The sequence below is a fragment of the Myotis yumanensis genome, unplaced genomic scaffold, assembly GCF_028538775.1.
Source record: "Myotis yumanensis isolate MYYU_CA2020_CCGP unplaced genomic scaffold, mMyoYum1.0.hap1 SCAF_1, whole genome shotgun sequence".
NCBI classification, from domain to species: domain Eukaryota; kingdom Metazoa; phylum Chordata; class Mammalia; order Chiroptera; family Vespertilionidae; genus Myotis; species Myotis yumanensis.
The window spans coordinates 77,860,570-77,884,308 of record NW_027223752.1 but is presented as its reverse complement, the minus strand read 5'-3'; the positions used below and the strand labels follow the sequence as shown (position 1 = coordinate 77,884,308).

At 41.7% G+C, this 23,739-nt stretch overlaps 1 protein-coding gene across 3 annotated transcripts in view; it reads left to right on the top strand.

The window, feature by feature from the left end:
* Window positions 1-23,739, top strand: part of FMN1 (formin 1) — a 387,832-nt gene that overhangs the window by 263,617 nt on the left and 100,476 nt on the right. For all 3 annotated transcript variants that reach the window (XM_070425545.1, XM_070425561.1, XM_070425554.1), the window contains one exon: window positions 14,151-14,243. In XM_070425545.1, coding sequence (XP_070281646.1) covers window positions 14,151-14,243 — 93 coding nt within the window. The remainder of the gene's footprint in view (window positions 1-14,150; window positions 14,244-23,739) is intronic.

Here is a 23,739-nt window from a genome sequence, read left to right as displayed (position 1 = left end):
TGCTAGAGAATGTGCTTTACCACCAAGTGGGAAGACAAAGGTGACAGGAAATAAAAATAAAAAAAATCCAATGGAAAAGGGAGGTGAAGGGCTGCCCCACAGACAGCGAGCTCAGGATGACAACCAGGCATGAAGAGCAAACATTCCAGATTAGATTAGGTCAGAAGAACCATGAAGAAGATTCTTGAGAAATATGCAGTCTCATGTATCTGAACGCTTTGACAGGATTTACACAACTAGTAACAACTTTGGAGTCCATTTAGTGGTAAATGCATAGAAAGCAGAGCAAATTATGGATTAGGTAGTTTGGGCAGCAGTGTTTTAGGAAAGGCAAGTTAACCAGAATTTACATATATCAGCTGGGACTGGGAGTTGTTTTTGCAAAGTCATAAAAATGTCCACACTGAATACTAGTCTGAACGTCACAGTGCTGCTATATTGGGAGGGGCCCCATGTGGTGGGTGTGGCGGGAGATTGGGATCTGGTCTATGTCGAGTGCACAGAGTTCTTTTTTTTTTTTTTTAACTATGTGCATGTATATAATAAATAAATATGCAAAAAAAACAAAATCCACACACAGCATTTGTGACAGTTTAGTTAAATTTCAACAGTGGAAGCTAGTGTGTGGAAAGGAGTACCAGCCTGAGATATAAGAGATACAGTTGAAAAATTTAGTTCTGCCTGTTACTAACCACATGATAAGCCATGCAACTCTGACAAATCACTTAACCTCGGTGAGCCTGCCCAACCCCGAGGGATAGAGGAAGGGTCAGATGAACAGATGGCTGAGGAAGTACTTGCGAAGGTGAGGGCGGTATTACTTGATCTCATTCAGAGCCATGCAGTTTGCTCAATGTGTGCATATTGGTGAGTCCTAGAACGGAGCGGGGAAATTGATCCGCTAGGACAAGCCTGGCTAGTTTATCACCTTTTAGGAAGCTCCAGAAGACATGCCTTGAATGATTATGGACCGTGCCTAATCCATGGCTCTTTCCTCCTCCTAGCCCATTTGTCCACTTCCGTGGTGTGGTGAGTCTGAACTCTGCTACGGACTGGATACATTAGCCAGAGTCCTGACTGCGTTGCCATGGTGTTAAAAATATTTAGTTTTGCTAGCAAAGTTTTAGAAATAATAAAAGAAAAACTTTGATATGATTTATTTTTGTAAAACCATTTCAACAAAACAGACATAAGGAACTAGGGTAAGAGTTTCAAAAAGGCAGTGGGTGTAAATGTTGATTAGCGTGGTGACTCTTGATGCAAAGCATTCAATTAAGTGCAGCATGATGGGTAAAGGTCACACATTTCCCAAATGGAATGCCTTCAAAGCCAAGCTGTATGGAAAAGAGAGGGGACACGGAAACTGAAACCCGATTCACCCCTTTAATTAATGGAAGAAGTTTGTGTTCTTCTTTGAAGCCACAATTGTGACATCTGTAGGTGGGAAGGATGAGTTATGTTGCCCTGGTTCCCTCCTCTCGGTTTTCACTTTATTTCTTACCCTTATTTATAAATCAACACAGTAAATAGAATTTATTTTGTCTTTTCTTTAACAAGAAACATAAAGTAATTGAAGTAAAGCTACTGTCATGGAAAAGCCTGAGTCACAAGCCCTGAATTCAAATGCGTGTCTTGGAGGCTGTGTCACCTTTGGCCGGCAGCGTCACCCCCCACCTCTCAGTGTCCTTGTGTGAAACGAAGGGTATCCTGCCCACTCACTGATTATTTGAGAGGGGGCTTGTATGAAGGAAGCCCCTTTGCAGAGTAGGAGCAAAAGGAAAACACTTATTCCTGACTCCCTTTGTGCCTTTATATCTGACATCCAGTCCATACGCAAATCCTATTGACCCTTCAAAACACGCCTTGAATCAGTTTCTTGCTCTCCACCTCCACGTGTGGGCCATCGCACCAGGTTCCTCACCAGTAGCCCTGCTTCCACTCTTGCCCTCCCTTTAATAGAGGCTCCATACACCACACAGGTCAGGCTGCTTTGTTGGTTCATATTCATTGCTCTTGGAATAAAATCCAACTTCAAAACTTGTAGCCGTGCCTTACAAGTTTCTACACGATTTGCCCACATCCACCTTCCCCGTCTCATCTCATGGAACCCCATCCCCTCCTGCCCACTAAACTCCAGCCTCACAGGCCTTCTTTGGGTTCCCACCCAGTGAGCTTGTTTCTGCTTTAGGACCTTTGGGGCAGCTATTCCCTCTGCCCGGAATGTTCTTCGTATTAATAGCTCCACGCCCTGGGCCTTCCCTGACCCCCCAAACTTCAGCAGCCACTTTGAATAGTCTCTCTCTTTTATAGCCCACAGTTTTGATCCTGTATTATTTTCTGTTTATTTATTTGTAAATTTTCTCTCCCCTTCTCCAATGGATGTAATGACCTTTTTAGTGTTTATATTTACTGCGTTGGTCAGTACCTGCCACATAGTTGCTGTTCAACCAATATTTGTTGAGTGGATGAATGAATGAGAAAATGAATAAATGGTAGAAAAGACTAAGCTTACTTCAGATAATTGCTGTCCTTGCTATCAGAGAGAAATTAGGTTGTTTCCTATGGGCAAAGATGTCAAATGAGCATAAACAGGTAGAAGGTTTAAGAAGACAGATTTTAAAGCTGCCCAAAGGGACGACTGATGGCCTTGAGAGGTAGTGGGCGCCTCACCCACTTCTGCTTGGAAGACTGTGTTATGGTGGATGGGCAGGACAGGTAACATTAAAGAGGGCAGTTGTGCTGGATGATTTTAAAAGTGCATTCCAACTCTGAGTTTCTACGGTGATTATTATTACTGTGCTATTTCAGTGCATTCTACAGTTCTATTTATGCAGTAAGGCTTCCCTGGACTTAATTAATTAGAACAGCTAAAAATTCCTGGAATTCTGGTCATATACAGGGTCTAAAAATCAACTGTAAAATCTTATCAGGTTTGACTTCAGGTATTCTCTTTCTAGATGGCTCTCAAGGATTTTCTCTTAAATTAATCCGTGCCTCAAAAACTAATGTTGATACCATCTAGAAGTAATCTTTATAAGTAGAATTCTTATCCAATATGGTTGATTAATGGAACAAAGTTGGCCCAAATCGGGAATCATAGTAAGTAATATAACATTCCTTAACCTTTAATCTGAAACAAGTTAAATATAGTAGTATTCATCTGTCTTTTGGTGCAGGGCTGAGGCCTTTTCTTGAATTATAGATATGTTGGATGGAGTTTTGTGGGTCTTCCCTGCGTACTCCACATCCATAATAGATCAGCTGTGGTTTCCTTTTGAATTTTTTAAGTGGAGTCATGGCTTTTGCAAATATCAACACAGAATCTTTCTAGATAGTTTTTTACATCTGTCTTGCCCATACCTTTTTTTCTTCAGTTTTTATTTATTGATTTGAGAGAGAGAAAAGGAGGGAGGGGGGAAAGAGAGAGAGAGAAACATTGATTTGTTGTTCCACTTATTTGTGCATTCATTGGTTGCTTCTTGTATGTGCTCTGACCAGGGACTGAACCCCTAACGTTGGCATGTCGGGATAATGCTCCAAATAACTGAGCTGCCCAGCCAGGGTGCTCACATCTTTATAAAAATGAGCTTTTAAAAAATTTTTAGTTTGGAATAATTTTAGATTTATAGAAGTTGCAAAGATAGTATAGAAAGTTTCTATATAGCCCCTACCCAGTTCCCCTATCAACATCTTACGTTGTTGTGATATATTCATCAAAACTAAGGAACTGGCACTGATTCATTTCTGTTAATTAAACTTCCTAGAGTTCATTTGGACTTCACCAGTGTTTCCATTAGTGCCCTGTCTTTGTTTCAGGATCCAACCCTGAGTACCACATTGCATTGAGTTGCCATGTCTCCTCAGTCTTCACTGATCTCTCACACCTGTACTTAACAGCAGTATTTTAACTTTTTTCCACTTGTTTAGAAACAGCACACTGCTCTTGACAAGGATTCTACTCAACTGTGGGAAGAATTGCCCAGGAAAACCAGAGAGAAGCCTTCAGCTACAAACCTTCAGCATACTGTAGAAGGAATAGAAAATACAAATAGGCCCTGGCTGGTATGGCTCAGTTGATTGGGCATCAACCTGTGCACCAGGAGGTTTCAGTTTGATTCCTGGTCAAGGGCACATGCCTGAGTTTCGGGCTTGATCCCCTGTGGAGCATGTGGAGGAGGCAGCCAATCAATGTTATGATCTCACATCAATGTTTCTCTCCCTTCCTCTCTAAAAATCAATAAACTTTAAAAAAATATTTTTAAGAAATACGAGTAGAAGAAATGGAAAATAGCTTTAATTTGGCAAGTCGTTGGCAAGAGTATCTTCTATATGTCCCATTCAAAAATAGAAAAAAGTGTTAATGTAATTATAATGGTGATAGCATACCTGTATGTAGAACTTCATTCTTTGAAGTGGGTAACACAGGCATATATAGTGGAGAAAACAGGTCTCCAACATAGGAAGCAATATGGCTGGGAATACCCAACCAGGCATAGAATTTGGGTCTTTTGATTACCAAGCCAATCCTTACTAATAAAAGCCTAAGTGGTCATCAGCCATGATGCCCTCATGCCATCACAAGATGGCTGTGTGCACAGCAGGTGCGCACAGGTGGGCGGGGCTGGGCTTGATGTTGCATATGCAGCACCGAGCCTGCCTTGAAGTCCCGCCTCCTCCTGGCTGGGAGGAGGTGGGTCCCCTGACTTTGCAAGGCAGGCCTGCCTGGAGGTCCCCCAGCTCCACATGGTGAGGTCTGCCTGGGGGTCCCGGCTCTGCGTGTGGAGGCCTGCCTGGGGTTCCTGGGGGTCCTGCCTCCATGCGGGGAGGCCTGCCTGGGTGTCCCCAGGCTATCCACAGCAAAGCCTTCCTGGGGTTCTGGGGGTTCTGGGGGTCCCGCCTCTGTACAGTGAGGCCTGCCTGGAGTTTCTGGGGGTCCCAGCTCCGCACAGCGAGGCCTGCCTGGAGGTCCCACCTCCTCCCGGCTCCACGTGGTGAGGCCTGCCTGGGGATTCTGGGGGTCTGGCCTACCTCTTTGGGGCAATCCATCGAGGAGCCCCAGATGGGTGGGTGTGGCCTACCTCTTTGGGGTGATCGATTGCGGAGCTCCCGCACTGTGACAGGGCACAACAGGCCAGGCTGGGGGACCCCCTCCCCCGAGTGCATGGATTTCATGCACCAGGCCTCTAGTGTTACTATAAATTTGTGTGGGGTCAAGATATTTTCTTCAAGGCATAGCTGGTTTTGCTCATTGGTTAGAACATTGTCTCTCAGACTATGAGGTATGTACCCTTGACCAGATTCTGGTCAAGGGTACATACCTCAGTTGCAGGCTTGATTCCCCAGCCCCAGTCAGGACGTGTGCAGGAGGCAACCAATTGATATGTCTCTTTCACATTGATGTTTCTCTCTCTCTCTGACTCTTCCTTCCCTGCCACTCTGTCTAAAAATCAATGGAAAAAATACCCTTCCTAACAACAACAAAAAAGATATTTTCTTCACAGAAATAGATTTGTGGGTGGTTTTGTGAACATCAAAATATTTTCTTGCCCAAAAAAAATGTGTATCTTGGCTCCTAAGAAGGATTCACACGTCACAAATGGAGTCTTTATGTGTCAGACTAGCAAATGAAGAAAGTTAGAGGGATACCTGTTAAGCCCAGCAAAGAGGATTGGAGTTTTGCCAATATCTTTATTTCTCTCAGATTTCTTGGCTGTAGCATTGCTTTTAGATGGATAGAGGTCATGGACTGCAACTCTACTTTTTAAGTACCTGTTGAAAGGTCATTGACCTACCTGGGATCAGCAGCCCTAGCTCTGGTCTCCTCTGTGCCATTGAATAACCTGACCTTCTCCTACCCTTCACCTAACCTCTCCAGCCTTCTGTTGTCCCATTTAAAATGAAGGGGTCCCAGTGGTGATGCTTGGTGATTTTTAGCTTTCATTGCCTTGTTCCTCAACTTTCACAAAGCACTTTCGTGGATACTCCAGTGGTTCCTTGCACTTCCCTGTAGATGGTTCGAGTAGGAAGCAGGACAGCACAAGGCCAGTGGGTAGGACATCCCTGAGTTCAGACTTTACTCTTCTCACCTACAAATAGGGATGATAGCAGGACCAAGCTCCCAGGGTTCTTCTGAGCAGCGGTTCTCAACCTGTGGGTCTCGAACAATGAAAATACATCCTGCATATCAGATATTTCCATTATGATTCATAACAGTAGCAAAATTACAGTTATGAAGTAGCAACGAAAATAATTTTATGGTTGGGGGTCACCACAACATGAGGAACTGTATTAAAGGGTCTCGGCATTAGGAAGGTTGAGAACCACTGCTTCTGAGGAATAAAATGAGACACATAAAGCAGGCTGAGGTTCGAGACACCCTTGACCATTAAGAGCCATTCGCTTTTAATCATACAGGTTGAGAACTTGGTATAGTTTTCAGGAAATCATTGAGTACAGAGATAAAAGGCCGCTGAGTTTATGGACAATTCCGTGTAGATGACCAGTAACTTTCCCGGTGCCATAATGCACAGAAAGGGAAAAGCCCGAGGAAAATCTAGAATGGCTGATGTTCTCAAACTGCTCATTGACTGTGTTTTAAAACTACTTTTCTTGACTATTTTTGATGGTCTTTGAAAAGACCATCAAATCTCCATGTATCCGAAAAAAATCTCCAAAATACCAGGAGGACCTTGTTTGACCTTTTCAATCAGTTTATTTGTTCAGCAAATATTTATTCAAAGCGCTGAGTTAGCTGCTAATTTTAAATAAACTCGCTGACATATTAAATCATTTGTAAACCCATTTTAAGCACCAGTGTTGCCCTCGTTTTCTAGGGGAGAAACATATTCCTATTTTCTCTTCTGATCTCTCTTCTGGCAGGAGCAGTAATCTGTGTCTAAGAACAGCGATTAAACCTGCTGCCTATGTGATAGGTGGGAAGGTGAGCAGAGTTTTGTGAACTTGGCAGATTCACAAAATAATTTGCAAAACCCTTTCTGATGGTGATAGTGTAAAGAGAATGAACAAGTATTTTGCTACCTCCTGTTCGAGTAACTATATCTTGGAATTAACAATACCTAGTTTTTTGTTGTTGTTGTTTATTTATTTTTCAATCCAGGGCATACCTCTCTTTATCCTCCTACCCAAAATTGAGTATTTTAAGTGGGGGTTGGGCTTTTAAACTGAAGTGTATTATTTTTCTTCCTTAAAGTGTTATAAAATCAATTGTGAATCATACTCAATGACATGTTCAAGTCAGTGACACGGAGTAGAAATAAAAAGGCAGCTAGTCTAATAGGAATAATTAAACAACTGGGCAAGTTGCTCGAGGTCCTATCACAAGGTCCTGACTCATCTTGAAGACAGGGACAAGTTCCTGGGGCTCCCCCGACCAGCAGCAGACAGCTCTGCTGGGCCTGCCTTGCCTTTAACTTTTATCACTTGGGCTCATTAACATCAGGGCTAACGACGTTAGGGTGTTTAATAAGCATTTCAGAATCCGTTATACCTAGCCTCCCCCTGCGGGAGAACTTCCCCTTTCCTCTAAGAATCCCCATCCTCCCTAAAACTTTTACATCACAGTCAAGTGGCATGGAACCATATACTCGCCTCCTGTTACAAACCTCACCACCTCACCTTCTCTAACCTGGCAGGCCCTGGGATGCAGATGACCGGGGCTGCTGGACCAGTAACTTTCCCTGCGCCATAACTCAACAGAGAGGCAGATCGATGACAGGGTTACAGGAGAGTGGGGCTTTAAATAGCCAAGGTCAGTGTCTGGAGGTTTCCCGTTAATACCACTAACAGCATCCCGCCACTTCGTTACCCACGCCAAACTAGTTCTGATTTTCAACATTTTTTTTCAAACGCATCTAAGAAATCCCGACTCCCAGCGAATTGACAGTGCAGCCCGCTTTATATGAAGCTTTGTTTATAGGCCACAGTTCTCCCGACAGATTTACAAGTGTCTGTGGAGTTTTAAAAGACGATTGCTTAACAGGCATTAAGTGAGACACATAGAACTGTGTAAATATTTTAGCTGGAATGGGGGATTTTTTAAAACGCCTGAGCCAAATATTGCATTAAATCTGAAGACAGTGGCAAACTGATTAGCAGTAGTTGCCAGCTTCGTGCTTCGCCAGTGATTGTTGTCGCCAAAATTAGACACCAGAATTCATCCACTGGTTTCGGTGGTGTGTTGTGAAATAACTTCCCACCCTTTTCCTTTCTCTCTCTCCTCCTTAGGCCTCTCCATCTTTTCTCTTTTACTTCTTCATGTTTTATTTAGATGTAAACACTTTCCAGAGTAGACAATTACAGTTCATGTGACTGACCAGCGAAGGCTGAAACAAGAACGTGGGCCCCGACAGAGGTCAGAGACACTGCGGAAGGCTTGAGCGACGTGGAAACAGGTTGCTTTTTGGTAATGGGCTGATGTATCTCAATCACTGGCCTCTTTGTAGCCAGCTGTTGCACTGCTGGAAGGAAATAATCCCCAAATCAGCATTGCTACCTCTTCCACTTACCGATTTCCGTGGATCATATAGAGGCAGGCCTGTCACCTTCAAGATTTACATGTGTAAGGCCTGTCCGTTCTAGAGTGTGCTCACTTCAATGCAATTAAATTCATCATTTAATTTTAGTAAAAACTGCCATGCAATAAGCACTTTGGCTCCAGAGGAAGTCTTTTTCATTTAAGCATTCCCAGTAGAAAACCATTCCCCTGATTTGAGCAATGGGTAGGATGTATTACTTAACCTCTAATATCATTTCTATGAGAATGAGGCATCTTAGCCAATAGGGCCTTGCTCTCTCTACCTTTGCTGATTCCATCAGCAACCACTTAATTTTCACCCATTGATTTTTACCAAAAATACTTCTTAAAGTAATGCTCACTTGGTTGCCCCAAAATGTAGGCTCTTATCTGTTCTTCACAAAATGGATTGAATTGTAATCATGTGTCCAGATCTTTATTTCATGTTGTTGATCCACAGGTCTGAGCATCTTAAAATTATGCATTTATAAGTATATAAATGTATATGTATTTTTATTTTTATTGTTGAGGGTGTTACAGATGTCCCCCTTTTTCCTGCTCCATCCTGCTCCCACACAACCCCAGGCCTTCACCGCACTATTCTCCATGGAATAAGCCAGTCAGAGAAAGACAAATATCACATGACCTCACTTATATGTGCAATCTAATGAACAAAATTAATTGATGAACAAATAGGTCCAGAGACATGGAAGCATGCCACAAACTGACAGATCTCAGAGAAAAGGGGATCCGAGAAGAGATTAACCAAAGAACTTATATGCATATATGTATATGTATTTTTTTAAAATCTGAGCATTTAATATAAATTTTAAATCTACCTGTAGCCGAAACCGGTTTGGCTCAGTGGATAGAGCGTCGGCTTGCGGACTGAAAGGTCCCAGGTTTGATTCCGGTCAAGGGCATGTACCTGGGTTGCGGGCACATTCCCAGTAGGGGATGTGCAGGAGGCAGCTGATCGATGTTTCTCTCTCATCGATGTTTCTAACTCTCTATCTCTCTCCCTTCCTCTCTGTAAAAAATCAATAAAATACATTTAAAAAAAATAAATAAATAAAATAAATAAATCTACCTGTAGACCCTCCCAAAATTCAGATAGCTCCACTGCTATTGACAGTGTACATTCAAATTAAATGTCACTCATAAGACCTTTCAAAAAGGCCACTTTCAGGGACAGGCTTCAAACCTAGTCTTACCCTGTAGTTAACCCTAGATTATCTTGCATCCACTTTTGTATGTCTTCACCTTTGAGTAAATTACCTCAGTGCATGGATGGTCATCTCAGTGTTTGCCGTTCTAGAGTGTGCTCACTTCAATGCAAGGACCACAGGCCCTGTGTACAGTGACAGGCGCAGTTCCAGCTTGTATGTAGCTAGCCATCTCTGCAAAGCAGTAGGGAAGCCACAGTTTTATATTCAAAATCGCTCTCCTTCGTTTTCCTCATTTTGGTACAATCCATGTTATACCAAAAGCAGTTTGTAGCAAGAATTCTAAAAGTGTTTTCCTATTTTACCCATAATTCCACTTCTGAAATCTATCCTAAAGAAGTAATCTTAAACTCAGAAGAAGTGTTTTTTGGCCACTGATGTTACTTAAAGCCTGAATGATTCTCAGTAAGAATAAAGTAGAAAGGACTTTACTATTCAAGTCCAGGGGAATTTTTAAGTGAACTAGGACACTTCCACGGGGTGAAATTTTATATGGCTGTTAAATACGATGCTTGTGAATTTTGTGAAATAATATGAGAAAGTGTGCATAATATGTTTAATAGAAAGAATAAGGTGCACAAATTTCTCTATCAAATGAAAGTGTATACAAAAATAACATATAAAGGCAACTCCTATCAAATTATGGAGGGCGTGTGTGATGCAGCGGCCGAGACACTAAAAAACAGGTACCAGAGTATGAAATGGAAATTGTCCTAGTCATGGTATCATGAATGATTTGTTTCCTGCTATTTTTAAGAAATTCTTTTTGCATTTCTTTGTGTTACCTTCATAATACTTTTCAGACATTAATGCTGTTCTCCTCCCGAAGATGCGCAGGAACTTCATGATTGGAGCTGCCTGCCCAAGGCTTCCTATTATACAATCTACCTAGAGTCAGAATGCACAGGAATGTTCCCTTTTAACACAACTTTTCTGTCTATTGTTTGAAACCCAGCCTTTCCCAACAAGTCTGAGAAATAAATTTATACTAAAGTGTTAATAAATTCGTCTTTGCTAATATTTTTCTTTTATTTATGTATGTGTGTGTGTGTGTGTGTGTGTGTGTGTGTGTTTCTAAGGGGATCTTCCAGAGTTACCGTCTTTTGATCAAGGGAAGGCTTCTAATGATGGCGATTTTCATGCAACCAAGGAAAGATGTTTTTAAATAAATAGATGGATTGCTTAGCACCCTATAAATCAAATCATACCCAACCCATCTGTATTTAGGCCTAGTCATGAGTAGGTGATTAATGAATATTTTTCATGCTAATGTTTCACAGACCAAGGCTGCATCTATAACCACATAATCATCACAGTGGAAATTTTGATTCGGCTGTGATGTTTGATAGGAAGGATCTCTGAATAGTGCTTTAGATGATTCTGTGCAAAGGCTGTAGTCGGTGGCCCAGCTTCGCAAGTCTTTCCAAAAGTCCTAAAGCACGCTGGCATGTCCTCACTTGGCCCTGTCACTTCCGCTTAAATTTTTTCATGGAGAATGCTCATGATCATGGGACGTTAAGGTGAATTTCATCGTGGGCAGCTTCCCTCTGTGAAGTGAATCAGCGTCATGGGATTCCCCTGGGCTCAAACTCCCTGGTGGGTTTATTTTTACACAACATTCCTCTGGGGAAAGGGGCACCCACTCTTGATTGGAGTAACTCCAGAGAACATCTTCTTGGGTAGAAGGATGTTCCTCATTTTGCTCTTCTTTCTCTGGCTTACCTTTTTAAACAAATGGCTGTAGAATCTGTCTCCACTTACCTTTCCCATCTCCAATTTGGTTTCCTCCCTCCATCCCTCACTCCCCAAAATCACTCCTGAGATGACAAGTGACGTCCATGTCCCTAGAATCAGTGGTCACCTTTCTGTCTTCCACTTGACCTTCCAACAGTGTTGCACAGAGCTGACTGCTCTTTCTTTCTTGCAATATGGGCTTCCTCTCAGATCATGTGATTCCACACTTCCACTTTCTCATTCCCTACCCTTTTCTGGCCTCTCCGCTGCTTGCACGCCTCAGGGTTTGTCCTGTAAACCCTTCTCTTCTTTGGCTACATTCTTTCCCTACCAATTCATCTATTTTTGTGGCTTTGAATACCAATTTTATGCGTGTGACTTCCTGATATGTTTTTCTATCCCAGCCATGCAGCCTAAACTGTAGACTTTTATATATAATGAGTGTCTAATTGGCATCTCAAACTTAACATGTCCTAAATAACTCTTGATTTTCCCCCTCAAACTTACTCATGGCTTCCTTCTTTACTCTGGTCAAGTCTCTAGTCCAGTGGTTCTCAACCTCCTGGCCCTTTAAATACAGTTCCTCATGTTGTGACCCAACCATAAAATTATTTTCGTTGCTACTTCATAACTGTAATGTTGCTACTGTTATGAATCATAATGTAAATATCTGATATACAGGATGGTCTTAGGCGAGCCCTGTGAAAGGGCCGTTCGACTGCCAAAGGGGTCGCGACCCACAGGTTGAGAACTGCTGCTCTAGTCAAATATCTTCAGAGAGGGAACTTTTCCTGATCATGTTATTTAAAATTATACAAGCCTCCTACTTCTGTGGCCTTCCCTGACCTTTCTTCCCTAATCAGAGTAGTTCCAATTCCTTTGGATCCAGTCCCTTTGAGTCCAGTTCCTTGAATCTCTTGTTCCTTTGAATCAAAATCTAGACACAGGATTGGGGAAAAAAGAAGACATATGTAAAACTTTAGACAATAAAGAATAATAATAATAAAATCTAGACACAGGAAACTGTAGACCTGGGAAAGAAAGAAGGTCCATGTCTTGAGTTCCAGTCATACTATTACCATCCCAAAAGACCTATGCATTTCTATAATTCTTTACTCAGTATATTTCCTCTTTTTTGAAATTACTCCCAACTTTTTTTATTCTCCTTGTCTGGCTGGCTAACTCCTCTTTAACTTTTTTTTAAAAATTTTGAAACTTTTTATTATGGAAAATTTGTAACATAAAATTAGTATATGAACCTCCTCCTCTTTGACCTTTGCAGTTCAACTTATGTTATCTTTTCTGGAGAACCTTTCCTGGCCACCACCCAATCCCAATCTGAATTGGAAGCCCCTACCCAGTATTCCATGACATTACACTATATTACAATTTGTTGATTTCCTCATCTCTTTGTTACTAGACACTTATGAATATTTTTAGAGGAGAGATGACCAAAAGCTCTGGTTAAATATTTTTCCCCAACATTTAACACAGTGCCATAGTTCAGATATTCAATAAATACTTTGAATGTATGAGTGTTTGTGTAATATATATATATGCATTGTAGGGCTAGAAACCAACCTGTCTCCTATTAGCTAAGAATAACTTATGTCAAAATCCAATCTCTGTAGAAAAATAAAACTATTCACAAGATTTGAAGGAAAGAGCATTAGAGGGGTGCATAGGAGGAGGCGCCTCTGCCTCCCTGTGAGGTATGTTTGTTCTGCCTAGTTCTAAGCTCAGTGTAAAGTTAAGCCTCTCATTTGGTATTTACACGTTCACTCACAGCAAACACTGTGAGGTCAGGAGGCTTTGCTAAAGCAGTGGAGATGCCCCAGAGGCCATCCTTCTCCAAATCAATTGTTCTTCTCTCTTGCTACCCTTTTATCTCTCTGTCCATCTCTTCTCCTGAAAGTGATCAAAATTCTTCTTCATCTGTTATGAAAGACAAGATTCCATTTCCCTGAAGCCAGAATACTGGATAACACCCACCCAAGTCCTCATTTGGGGATGGTGGGATGCTTGATTCCAAGAATTTATCAGATTTTTATTTCCACTAACGATCATTTCCTCTCTAAGAATTTGGAATCTAGGGACATAAGTCACAAAATGATTTCACATGTGTTAGCAGAATGTAAATGAAAAGGGTAGGTGAATGGGAAGCATGAAAAGAGACGCGGTTCTCCCTATCTGGATTTAGTTCTCATGCTGGGATATGGGTGTTAGCGTGAGGAATAGCCAGTTTGGTGGTTCAAGGTAACTGAAATGCCTGAGAACTTCTGTAAAATCAATTTCAAACTCTACTTTTGGAGTATGATCTGAAGAGGATTGGGGCCCTCAGTCCTTCAGTAGTTTTTTTTATCTATTTTTGAGATACCAAAAGCAGAGCATTTCACCTGTCCCAAGTCAGAGGTTTTGCAGCATCTCTAAAAGGAAAATTGAAGATGCATTTGCCAGTTCCTGAAGAAAGATGTAGAGTGAGCTAATTACTTTTGTTCCTGTTGTTATTGTTTTTGCTCCTTCCCCACCCCACCCCCTTGAATTTGGATAAACAGTGATCAATAAGGATTTCACACAATCCCCAAGTGCATAGCTCAGAGCACAAAATCAGCAAATACATGTTCTTAGGAAGTCTAATTCCCAACTTCTCTTCACAGCAAGTGAGAAACAGATGGCAGTGGTGTGCAAGGAGTCTCCAAAGCAGTACCTCCAGCCTTTCAAGGACAAACTAGAGGAGTTCTTCCAGAAAGGTAGGAAACCCCGAAACATCCTTCATTCCACAAGTTTTCTCTGGGGTCCCCTGCCCCATGCATCCTGGCTGACCACCGACAGCTTCAATGATTCCATGAGTCCATCTTCCCATGGTGGTTACACACTAAATGTATACGGAGTTATCCTATAATTTTCATATCATCTTTCAAATCTGTCTTCATGTTGTAAATTTTTTTTTTTTTAATATATTTTACTGATTTTTCACAGAGAGGAAGGGACAGAGATAGAGAGAGTCAGAAACATCGACGAGAGAGAAACATCGATCAGCTGCCTCCTGCACATCCCCCACCGGGGATGTGCCCGCAACCCAGGCACATGCCCCCGACCGGAATCGAACCCGGGACCTCTCAGTCCGCAGGCTGACGCTCCATCCACTGAGCCAAACCGGCCTCGGCCATGTTGTAAATTTTAACATTACTTTTGTTTTTGTAAACTTTGGGAAGAAGACTTTGTCTTTGTCTCTTCATGGAACCCAAGAGGATTCTTAGAACATATTAACTGACAAACAATGTCCATACCAAGTGTAAGCAGTCATGCATTTCAGATTCACAGTCAGCCTGGGCAGGTGGATGGTGATTATCTTCCTGGTTTTATGAGTGTAGCAATTTGGGAGCTTGTATTGTAAATTTTCCATTACTTTTCAGGAAAGAAAATTGGGGCCAGGTGAATGTCACACATCCAATCACTTGACACCCATCAGCCCTTCGGGGTTGGTAGACGGGGGTGATATGCACAAAACCCAGTACTTATTTAGAAAGCTTATTGAGTTGTGCTTCTTCCTCCATGATTTTAGCAGGAATAGGGAATTTTTGTTGATCATTTTTAGTGAATGTGAAAGTTTAATGCATTTTGGATATTTCCTATTCTAATTTCTCAAATTCAGCTTAAGATGTGAAACAAAAATAAGTGTGGGGCATAACTTCCAGTAAGCCCCAGGAATGTAATATACAGCATGGTAACTATAGTTAATACTACTTTATTGTATTTGAAAGTTGCTGAGTAGATCTTAATAGTTCTCATTTCCAGAAAAAAAATTATAACTGTGTGGTAATGGATGTTGACTAGTCTTGTTATGATGATCATTTCACAATATATACATATATTGAACCATTATGTTGTACACCTGAAACTAATATAATGTTATATGCCAATTACATTTCAATAAGGAAAAAAATAAGTGTGGTATAGTTAGAAGTAGCTTTTGTGTTTGCTAGAAAACCAGAGGAAATGCATGTAGGGGCATTTGGGGATATATCAATGTGCTGTTTCTATCTATATATATAAAAAGGCAGCTACCATAACGGCCATAATGACCAGTCACTATGACACCCACTGTGGCCAGTGAACCAGCCCGATCAGGAGGTGGGGCCGATGGCCAACCTCGTGGCCCCTCCCCCCTGCCAGCCTGCTCCTGATTGGACTCTCCCACCCCAATCAAGAGTGGGGCCTGCCGGCCAAACACCCTCTCCCTTCATCCCGCCCCCCTCACCCCCACCAGCCTCAACCCGGATCAGCCTGCCCCACCACAATAAGCCCGCAGCCCCTCCTCCCTGCTGGCCCGCCCCTGATCTCACACCCCCCACCACAATAGGGGGAGGGCTGGGCAGCCAACCTCCTGCAGCCCCTCCTCCTGGCTGTCCCACCCCTGATCACACCCCCATCCCAATAGAGGGTGGGGCTGTCCAGCCAACCTCCTGCAGCCCTCCCTCCAACCAGCCACGCCCCAGATGGGCCCCCACCACCCTGATTGGCCTTCAGCCCCTCCACCGGGCCAGCCCCACTTCTGATTGCCCCCCCCACCCCAATAGGGGCCGGGGCTAGCCAGCCAATCTCCTGCAGCCCCTTCCCCCACCCAGCCCCACCCCAGATCGGCCCCCCCCACCCCAATCAGGGGCAGGGCCAGCTGGCCAACCACCCATGGCTCCTCCCCCAGGCCGCTGGCCCCTGATTGGCACCCCCCATCCACCCTATTCAGGGCCGGCCGCCCCACCACCCACAGCCTCTCCCCATGGCCGGCCCCACCCCCAATCAGCCCCCCAACCCCAATTGGGGGCAGGGCCTGCTAACCAATTGCCTGAAGCCCCTTCCTCCAACCAGCCCGGCCCTGATCAGGGGCCCTGATTGGGTCCCAATCTGGGCAGGCCGGTCAGCCAACCTCCCACCATCTCTTCCTCCAGACAGGTCCAGCCCCGAACCACCCTGATTGGGGCCTGGCCAGCTGAACCCCACCCATGCATGAATCTGTGCACTAGGCCTCTAGTTTGTTAATAAGGTCACATGATACCACACCATCAAGAAAGACCATTACAGGGTGAATCCATATAGTATGGACAGACCACCTTGGGGGTTGGCAGGGAAACTCAGTCCATGATTCAGAGGAGCTCTATTTCCGCTGCTCCCTTAGTGCAGATATCGCTTCCCCCTCCTCCCAGGTGAGAGCGTGTTTGTGCTGAAGTGGACGTCAGAGCTCTCCCTGGAACACTGCTAAACCTTAGATTGATGGAAGTAATGTTGTCAGGCAAAGTGCCATGAGAGCAAACAGTGATACTAACACTTATTTGTCTTGTGACTTATCAAAGTAGATGTATTGCTTTATGACTATGCAAATATAACCTCAAGGGGCTGAAGAAAAACATGAAATACTTCCCTTTGCTGACCCCCAATTAAGAACTTCTGCTTTTGACATGTATGGACTTCACTTGAAATTAGGCTCATGTGTACTTAGATTCCATTTTTATTTTTAATTGCTATTATTCAATTTCTGGAATATTCTGTAATATTTGTATCTGGGTATTATCTGCCTATGTGCTGTAGTGGCCTTACTTTTTTCTCCTTAAGCCAGCTTGAATCTTAAAACTTAAATTGTGAATTTTATTTTATTTTTTGTTAGAAAAAGATAAATATAAAAAGATTTAGACCCTTGAATATCTTCTTTGGTGCCTTGGAAAAGGAATTTGCAAATTCCTTTTGGGATTCTGTGTTAGTGTCTTTCCTACTAGGTTTCTCAAGAAACATCTGGCCTGTTCTGAGAGGAAACTTGACTTGAGGCAAAGTGGGCCTTATGTCAGAGAGGTAAGGATATGGCCACAGAATGATGTTCTAAGAAAACCCTAGAAAAGTGGTTCTCAACCCTGGCTGCACACTAGAATCACCTGGGGGAAATTTTTTAAATGTTGGCATCCAGGCCAAACTCTAGACCTACCAGCAACATCTCTAGGGGTGGGGCCAGGCCTCAGCATTTTTACCCCCCAGATGATTCCAGTGTGCAGCCCAGCGTGAAAACCACTACCGTCTATCTTCATCCACCTTTCATTGTGTACTCAAAGATGATTACTCAGTTTGCTATCCGTTAGGGACTGCGATAAATTCTGGGAATATTGAGATGAATCATACATTTCTTGCCATTCTCCCAAGGACTCTCTTGTTGGGGAAAGATCTAATTGAATAAAGAGTCAGCTCTTCTTTAACCAACATAATGCAGGGCATATGGGAAGGACATTAAGAATAACCTCAAATCATAGTTAAAACAAAATCAGCCAAAACAAAGCACAAAAAGATTCTAAAGGAAAATTACCATCCTATAAAAAATTTTAAAATATATAACTAAATACGGCACGAATCTTAAAACATGTATAGTATTTTGTGCTGAAAAGAGCCACTCTTGAAACAGCCTGTTACTGTTATCTCATTACTTAATTGAGTTGGTCAAAATCAATGTAGAATTGTACTGTCCAATACACATGGCAGGCTCTAGCCACATGCAGCTGTTGAGCAATGAAAATGAGGCTAATCCAATTTAAGATGTGTGTAAGGCTAAAACACATAGCAGATTTTGAAGACTTGATGCAAAAATAAAACATTTCATTTCTGATTCTTGGGTTGGTGATATGATAAAATTATAATATTTTAAATATATTAGGTTAAAAACATAAAATGCTAGTATTAATTTACCTGTTTCTTTTAGTTTTTAAGCATGGCCATCAAAAACTTAAAATTCTATATGTGGCTCACATTATATTTCTATTGGAAAGTGCTAGTCTAGAAGACATGGTCCCTTGACCTTGCTCATCTCATTCTTTCACTCTCCTCTTTACTTTTTTATTCTACCTTCTTCATTGTGAATCCTAGGTTATGGGAATGCAGTTTCATAAGCTAGCCCCTCCCCACTTTTGCTCTGGGTTGGGCCATCATGTGGCTCTCAGATGGGGTGCTTAACTGAAAAATATGCCAGCATGCAGCTTCACCTGACTGCTCCTCTGTGATTCAGGAGTGAGTGGGGCTTGGCCAAGTTGCAGGATATACAAATGGAATTTTTTTTTTTTTTTTTTTGCTTCTATGGAGTTCTAACTAGTAGTCCCTTTTCTTATGTTGATATTTCACTGACTCATAGAAAATATAGGGTTTTCCATGCAGAAATAAGTATGCATTATTCACCCTCAATAATAAAATTTTAGTGGCAGTTATCATATAGTTTAAGTATAGTATCTCATCTAATATGCCATTCATTGTAAGAAACATTATTACAAGTATTACTAAGAAAAATTGCTGGCAATTAAACCTCGATGTGTCATAGATTGTATGATGTATTGTAATATCATAAGTGCTAAAATATGAAAATTTTGTCAATTTTGAAGTTGATGTAACATGATTAATTAAACATATAGGATTAGAGAGGAGGGATGCCTAACACTTCTAGGTAGTGAGTGCTTCTGTATGCCAGACACTATGGGAGATCTTCTTTCCTATTAGTCCTCATGACAACCCTCTGAAGTAAACACTATTATCTTCCTGTTGTACAGATGAATAAATTGAGGATGAGGAATTCTCAGCCGACAAATTCTGAAAGGTATTCCAGGCAGAGGAAAACACTGCGAATCTCAGGATAAAAGACATGACATGTTTGGTGAATGGCAATTGACTTGGTGTAGCTAGATCACAGGGCACATGGGAAGAACACAAGACCAAAAGGGAGAGGAGAGTCACACTATGACTTGCTAAAGAATGCGAACTTTGTCTTACAAGCAACAGAGAGCCTTTGAAAAATAGCATGTGTGGGGGTGACATGGTCACCTTGGGCTTTTTTTGTTTTGGTTTGTGGGATCATATTGCTTTTTTGTTGTTAAAAATACATAAGAGCAATATAAGGAGTACTTGGGACAGTAAAAGACTGGAATCCAGTCCATCAAGCTCTTCTGAACAGTAGTCTAGGAAAATGATGGTAAGAATTTGAGCAAAAACAATCACAGTAAAAATGAGAAAGGAAGGGACATTTATAAAGCTTTTAGTAGTTATAGGACTAGATAACTCATTGGCAGTACAAAAACTTCCAGAAAAAAATGGTGGGAGAAAAGGATAATTCCTTTTTCTTGCTTGAATAACTGGCTGGATACTGATGAGGAGGACCAGATTTGGGATGGGAAACAGTGCCATAAATTTGGACATTTTGATTTCATATACATATGAGACACAGAGGTAGAGATGTTGGACTCATGGGAGAGCACTGAGTGAGACTTTAGAGGGTAGCAGGCATGAATGAGATAACACGAAGAAAGCGTGTAGAACGAGAAGTTCCTCAAGAGGATCTGAGCATAGGATGGAATATCCTATATAATAAAAGCCCAGGACTATAACGGCATAACGACTGGAACAACCACTCAACCAGTTACTATGAGGTGCATTAACCACCTCTCAATCCCTCTGCCCCGCCCGCAGGCTCACAGCATGGCGAACGGGGAACCACAGGGAACTGGGTGGGTGGCAGCAGGGCAGGACTGGGGACTGGCGAGTGGGCGGAAGATGGCCCAGATCGCAGGCTAGGCCTAGGGACCCTACCCGTGCACGATTTTGTGCGCTGGGCCTCTTTTAATGACTATAATTGAGAAAAGATACTTCCATACTTTCATAATATTTGGAAATTTGGCAGGAAGTGGCTACTTTTCTATTTAAGGGTCTTATCACTCATGAAGCCTTAAGCAATTACGTTCTTTATGCCTGAGAAGTCGCATACAGACGTTGTGACTCAGTTGATTCATGGTCAGACTAACTTTTACATGAGCTGCAATTCAGTTCTAACAACCATGATGATTTAATTTTTCTTCTGTAAATCATATCCTGTTTCCACACACAAGTGGAAGCGATGTGTTTATCCTTGTCTTTTATCATCATTCCCTACTCAAAATGCCCTTAAATAGTATTATTCAACAAAACTGGGGTACTTATTCTTAATAATTTCATTTCCTGTGCCGAACCGAAAGCAGTTTTAATGGCACCACTTTTCAAGAGTGGCAATCTCAACAGCATCTGAGCCCTTTTCCTTACAGGGTTTTCCTCTTCCACAGTAGGCTCTTGCTGACACCAGTTTACAGCTCAGCGCCGAGGAGCTCTGTGCAGGCATTGTGTGAGCGCATGTTTTCCCACCCTCAGATCAAACATGCTCATAACGATACGGCCTTCAAAAATGTGATGCTCACCTTACACGGCCCCATAAACGTGGCGGGGACCCTGTAATTGAAAGAAGGCGCAGAGCAACTGATTAGGTCCCAGGTATAGATCTTGTAGGTGGTCTTTTCATGCTGTTAAATTGGTCATTTGTATTTATGGCTTTGGCAGGGAGGGCTGAAACCTAAACTGGTGCTAATACCAGCCCTTTCCTACACTTGGCCTTATCTCGGTCTCCATTAATTTTATGTGGCATCCATGAATGGAACCGAATCAAAACGAATTTGAATGAGCCATGCTTATCCTAGTTCATCAAACTATCCTGTAAGGTTCTTTGAACAACTGAGATTAGAGATATTTTAAATGTCAAGAAACTATTTTCTAGTAAAAAGTAAATAAATTTACAAAAGTAAAAACAAATAAAACAAGAACTCTAATTTCCCACATTGAATGCAAAAAGAATGATCTCAACGGCCGAATACCCCATGAAAGCTGGTACTAGGCTTATGTATCCTACATTTCTCATCCCAAATAACAAAGGTTCAGCCTTGGCGCCTGAAAGGTGTTAATAATTATTTGTTAAATTAGTGAACAAACAGCCCGAGTCTTGCGAAGTTCCTGGAGGGTATTTGTTTTACTTTGTGATTTTCCTACTTAGATTCTTTTAGAATTGGGAAATCATGCCAGAATCTGGTGAGATGCATTTTTTGGTCTATAATGCATGTCTGAATATCAAAACATCTATGTTATACATATGCTTACAATCCTTACACATATATATAGTATACATATAATTGATTTCAGAGAGGAAGGGGGAGAGAGAGAGAAATAACAATGATGAGAGAGAATCATTGATCGGCTGCCTCTTGTATGCCCCCTATTGGGGATTTAGCCTGCAACCCAGGTATGTGCCCTGACCAGGGATCGAATTGTGACCTCCTGGTTCATAGGTAGATGAGCCACATCAGCCAGGCTACAATCCATTCTTTTTTTTTTTTTTTTTTTTTTACAGAGAGGAAGGGAGAGGGACAGAGAGTCAGAAACATTGATGAGAGAGAAACATCGATCAGCTGCCTCCTGCACACTCCCCACTGGGCATGCGCCCGCAACCAAGGCACATGCCCCCGACCGGAATCGAACCTGGGACCCCTGAGTCCGCAGGCCAATGCCCCATCCACTGAGCTAAACCAGCTAGGGCTACAATCCATTCTTAATAAATACTTAGCTCAGATTATATTGACAAAGACCATAACTAAACCTCTAAACCAGTGATGGCGAACCTTTTGAGCTCGGCATGTCAGCATTTTGAAAAACCCTAACTTAACTCTGGTGCCGTGTCACAAATAGAAGTTTTTTGATATTTGCAACCATAGTAAAACAAAGACTTATATTTTTGATATTTATTTTATATATTTAAATGCCATTTAACAAAGAAAAATCAACCAAAAAAATGAGTTCGCATGTCACCTCTGACACGCGTGTCCTAGATTCGCCATCACTGCTCTAAACTGTAGAATAAAAGCAGGCTATTAAGTAATCTCTTCAACCCCCAAAATGTAGGAAGAAAACTATCTGAGTCATGTTCAAGTGATCTAGACAGTGTGACCTAGGAGAGGAAGTAATTCTTACATTCTTTAAAGAGCTTGTGGAAGGAAGGACTGTGGCTGCAGGAATGAACACTCTGTATGGGCCAAACAGGGTTCTTGTATTCCTCACTACTACTCAACAAAAGTACCAGCAGGGATGGCTTCAAATCACATCAGATGGCCAAGAATTAAGATATCTGTTGTGATCTCTTGGTCACTGAAGTAACAGAGGAGTAATCTTGGAAGATGGAGAAAGCTGTCTTATCAGAGGTTTATTATGTAGACTCATATCAGAAAGAGTTAGTTTGAATCAGTTGTTTTTATTTGTTTTTTCCTCCAGAAATTTCTGTAAAAAGCACATCACACACACACACACACACACACACACCCAGTAACCAGTTTTCTCTCTGCCACCCCCCTCTCTATCCCCATCTCTGTTCTCTTGTTTCTCCTCCAACCCCCCTCCCTTTTTATCTTTAATTTACTCAGTTTTTCTTTTTGGACAAATATCCATTAAATTGTCCATTGAATAACTCTAGTTCTCTTTTTTATTCTCTCCAATGAAAAGTTTGGCAAAAAGAACAAAAATGCCTAAATTATTTTTATGTTTGTATAATCTGACGTAAATACCTGGAAAAGGTAGTCCTCCCCCCTCCAAAAAAAAAAAAACAAAAAACCTACAGGTCAGTCTCATTGTAGTTTATTTTTCTTTTAATTCTCAACTGAGGATATGCTTTTTTGTTGATTTAAGAGAGAGAGAGGAAGGGAGAGGGAGAGAGAAAAAAACATCAATATGAGAAACATCAATCAGCTGCCTCTTATATGTACCACGACCCAGGATTGAACTCATTGTAGTTTTAAATTTTTTAAATAAAAATTACAGCCCTCACCAGTTTTGCTCAGTGGATAGAGAATCGACCTGCAGACTGAAGGCTCCCAGGTTTGATTACAGTCAAGGGCATGTTCCTTGGTTGCAGACACATCCCCAGTAGGGGGTGTGCAGGAGGCAGCTGATCAATGTTTCTCTCTCATCAATGTTTCTAACTCTCTATTCCTCTCCCTTCCTATCTGTAAAAAATCAATAAAATATATTTTTAAAAAATAAAATAAAAAGTACATTTCACAACCAAATGGAGTTTATTCCCAGAACTTAAGGATAATATAATGTGATATTAGGATGTCTATTAATATAATTCATCACTATTAATAGCCCTAACAAGAAAATTCAGACCTTTAGATGTAAACATCTCTTTAGATTTTTTAAGAGACACTTGACAAAATTCAATATCCATTCTTCATTTAAAAACTCAATAAAACATTAAGTAACATCACTTTATATAATAAAAAATAAATATGTCACAGTCCCAAATTTATAACTCATATCATAAACAAAATCTGCCTAATACATAAGACCTCATGGACATCATTTTTAAAAAGACCAACATCCAAT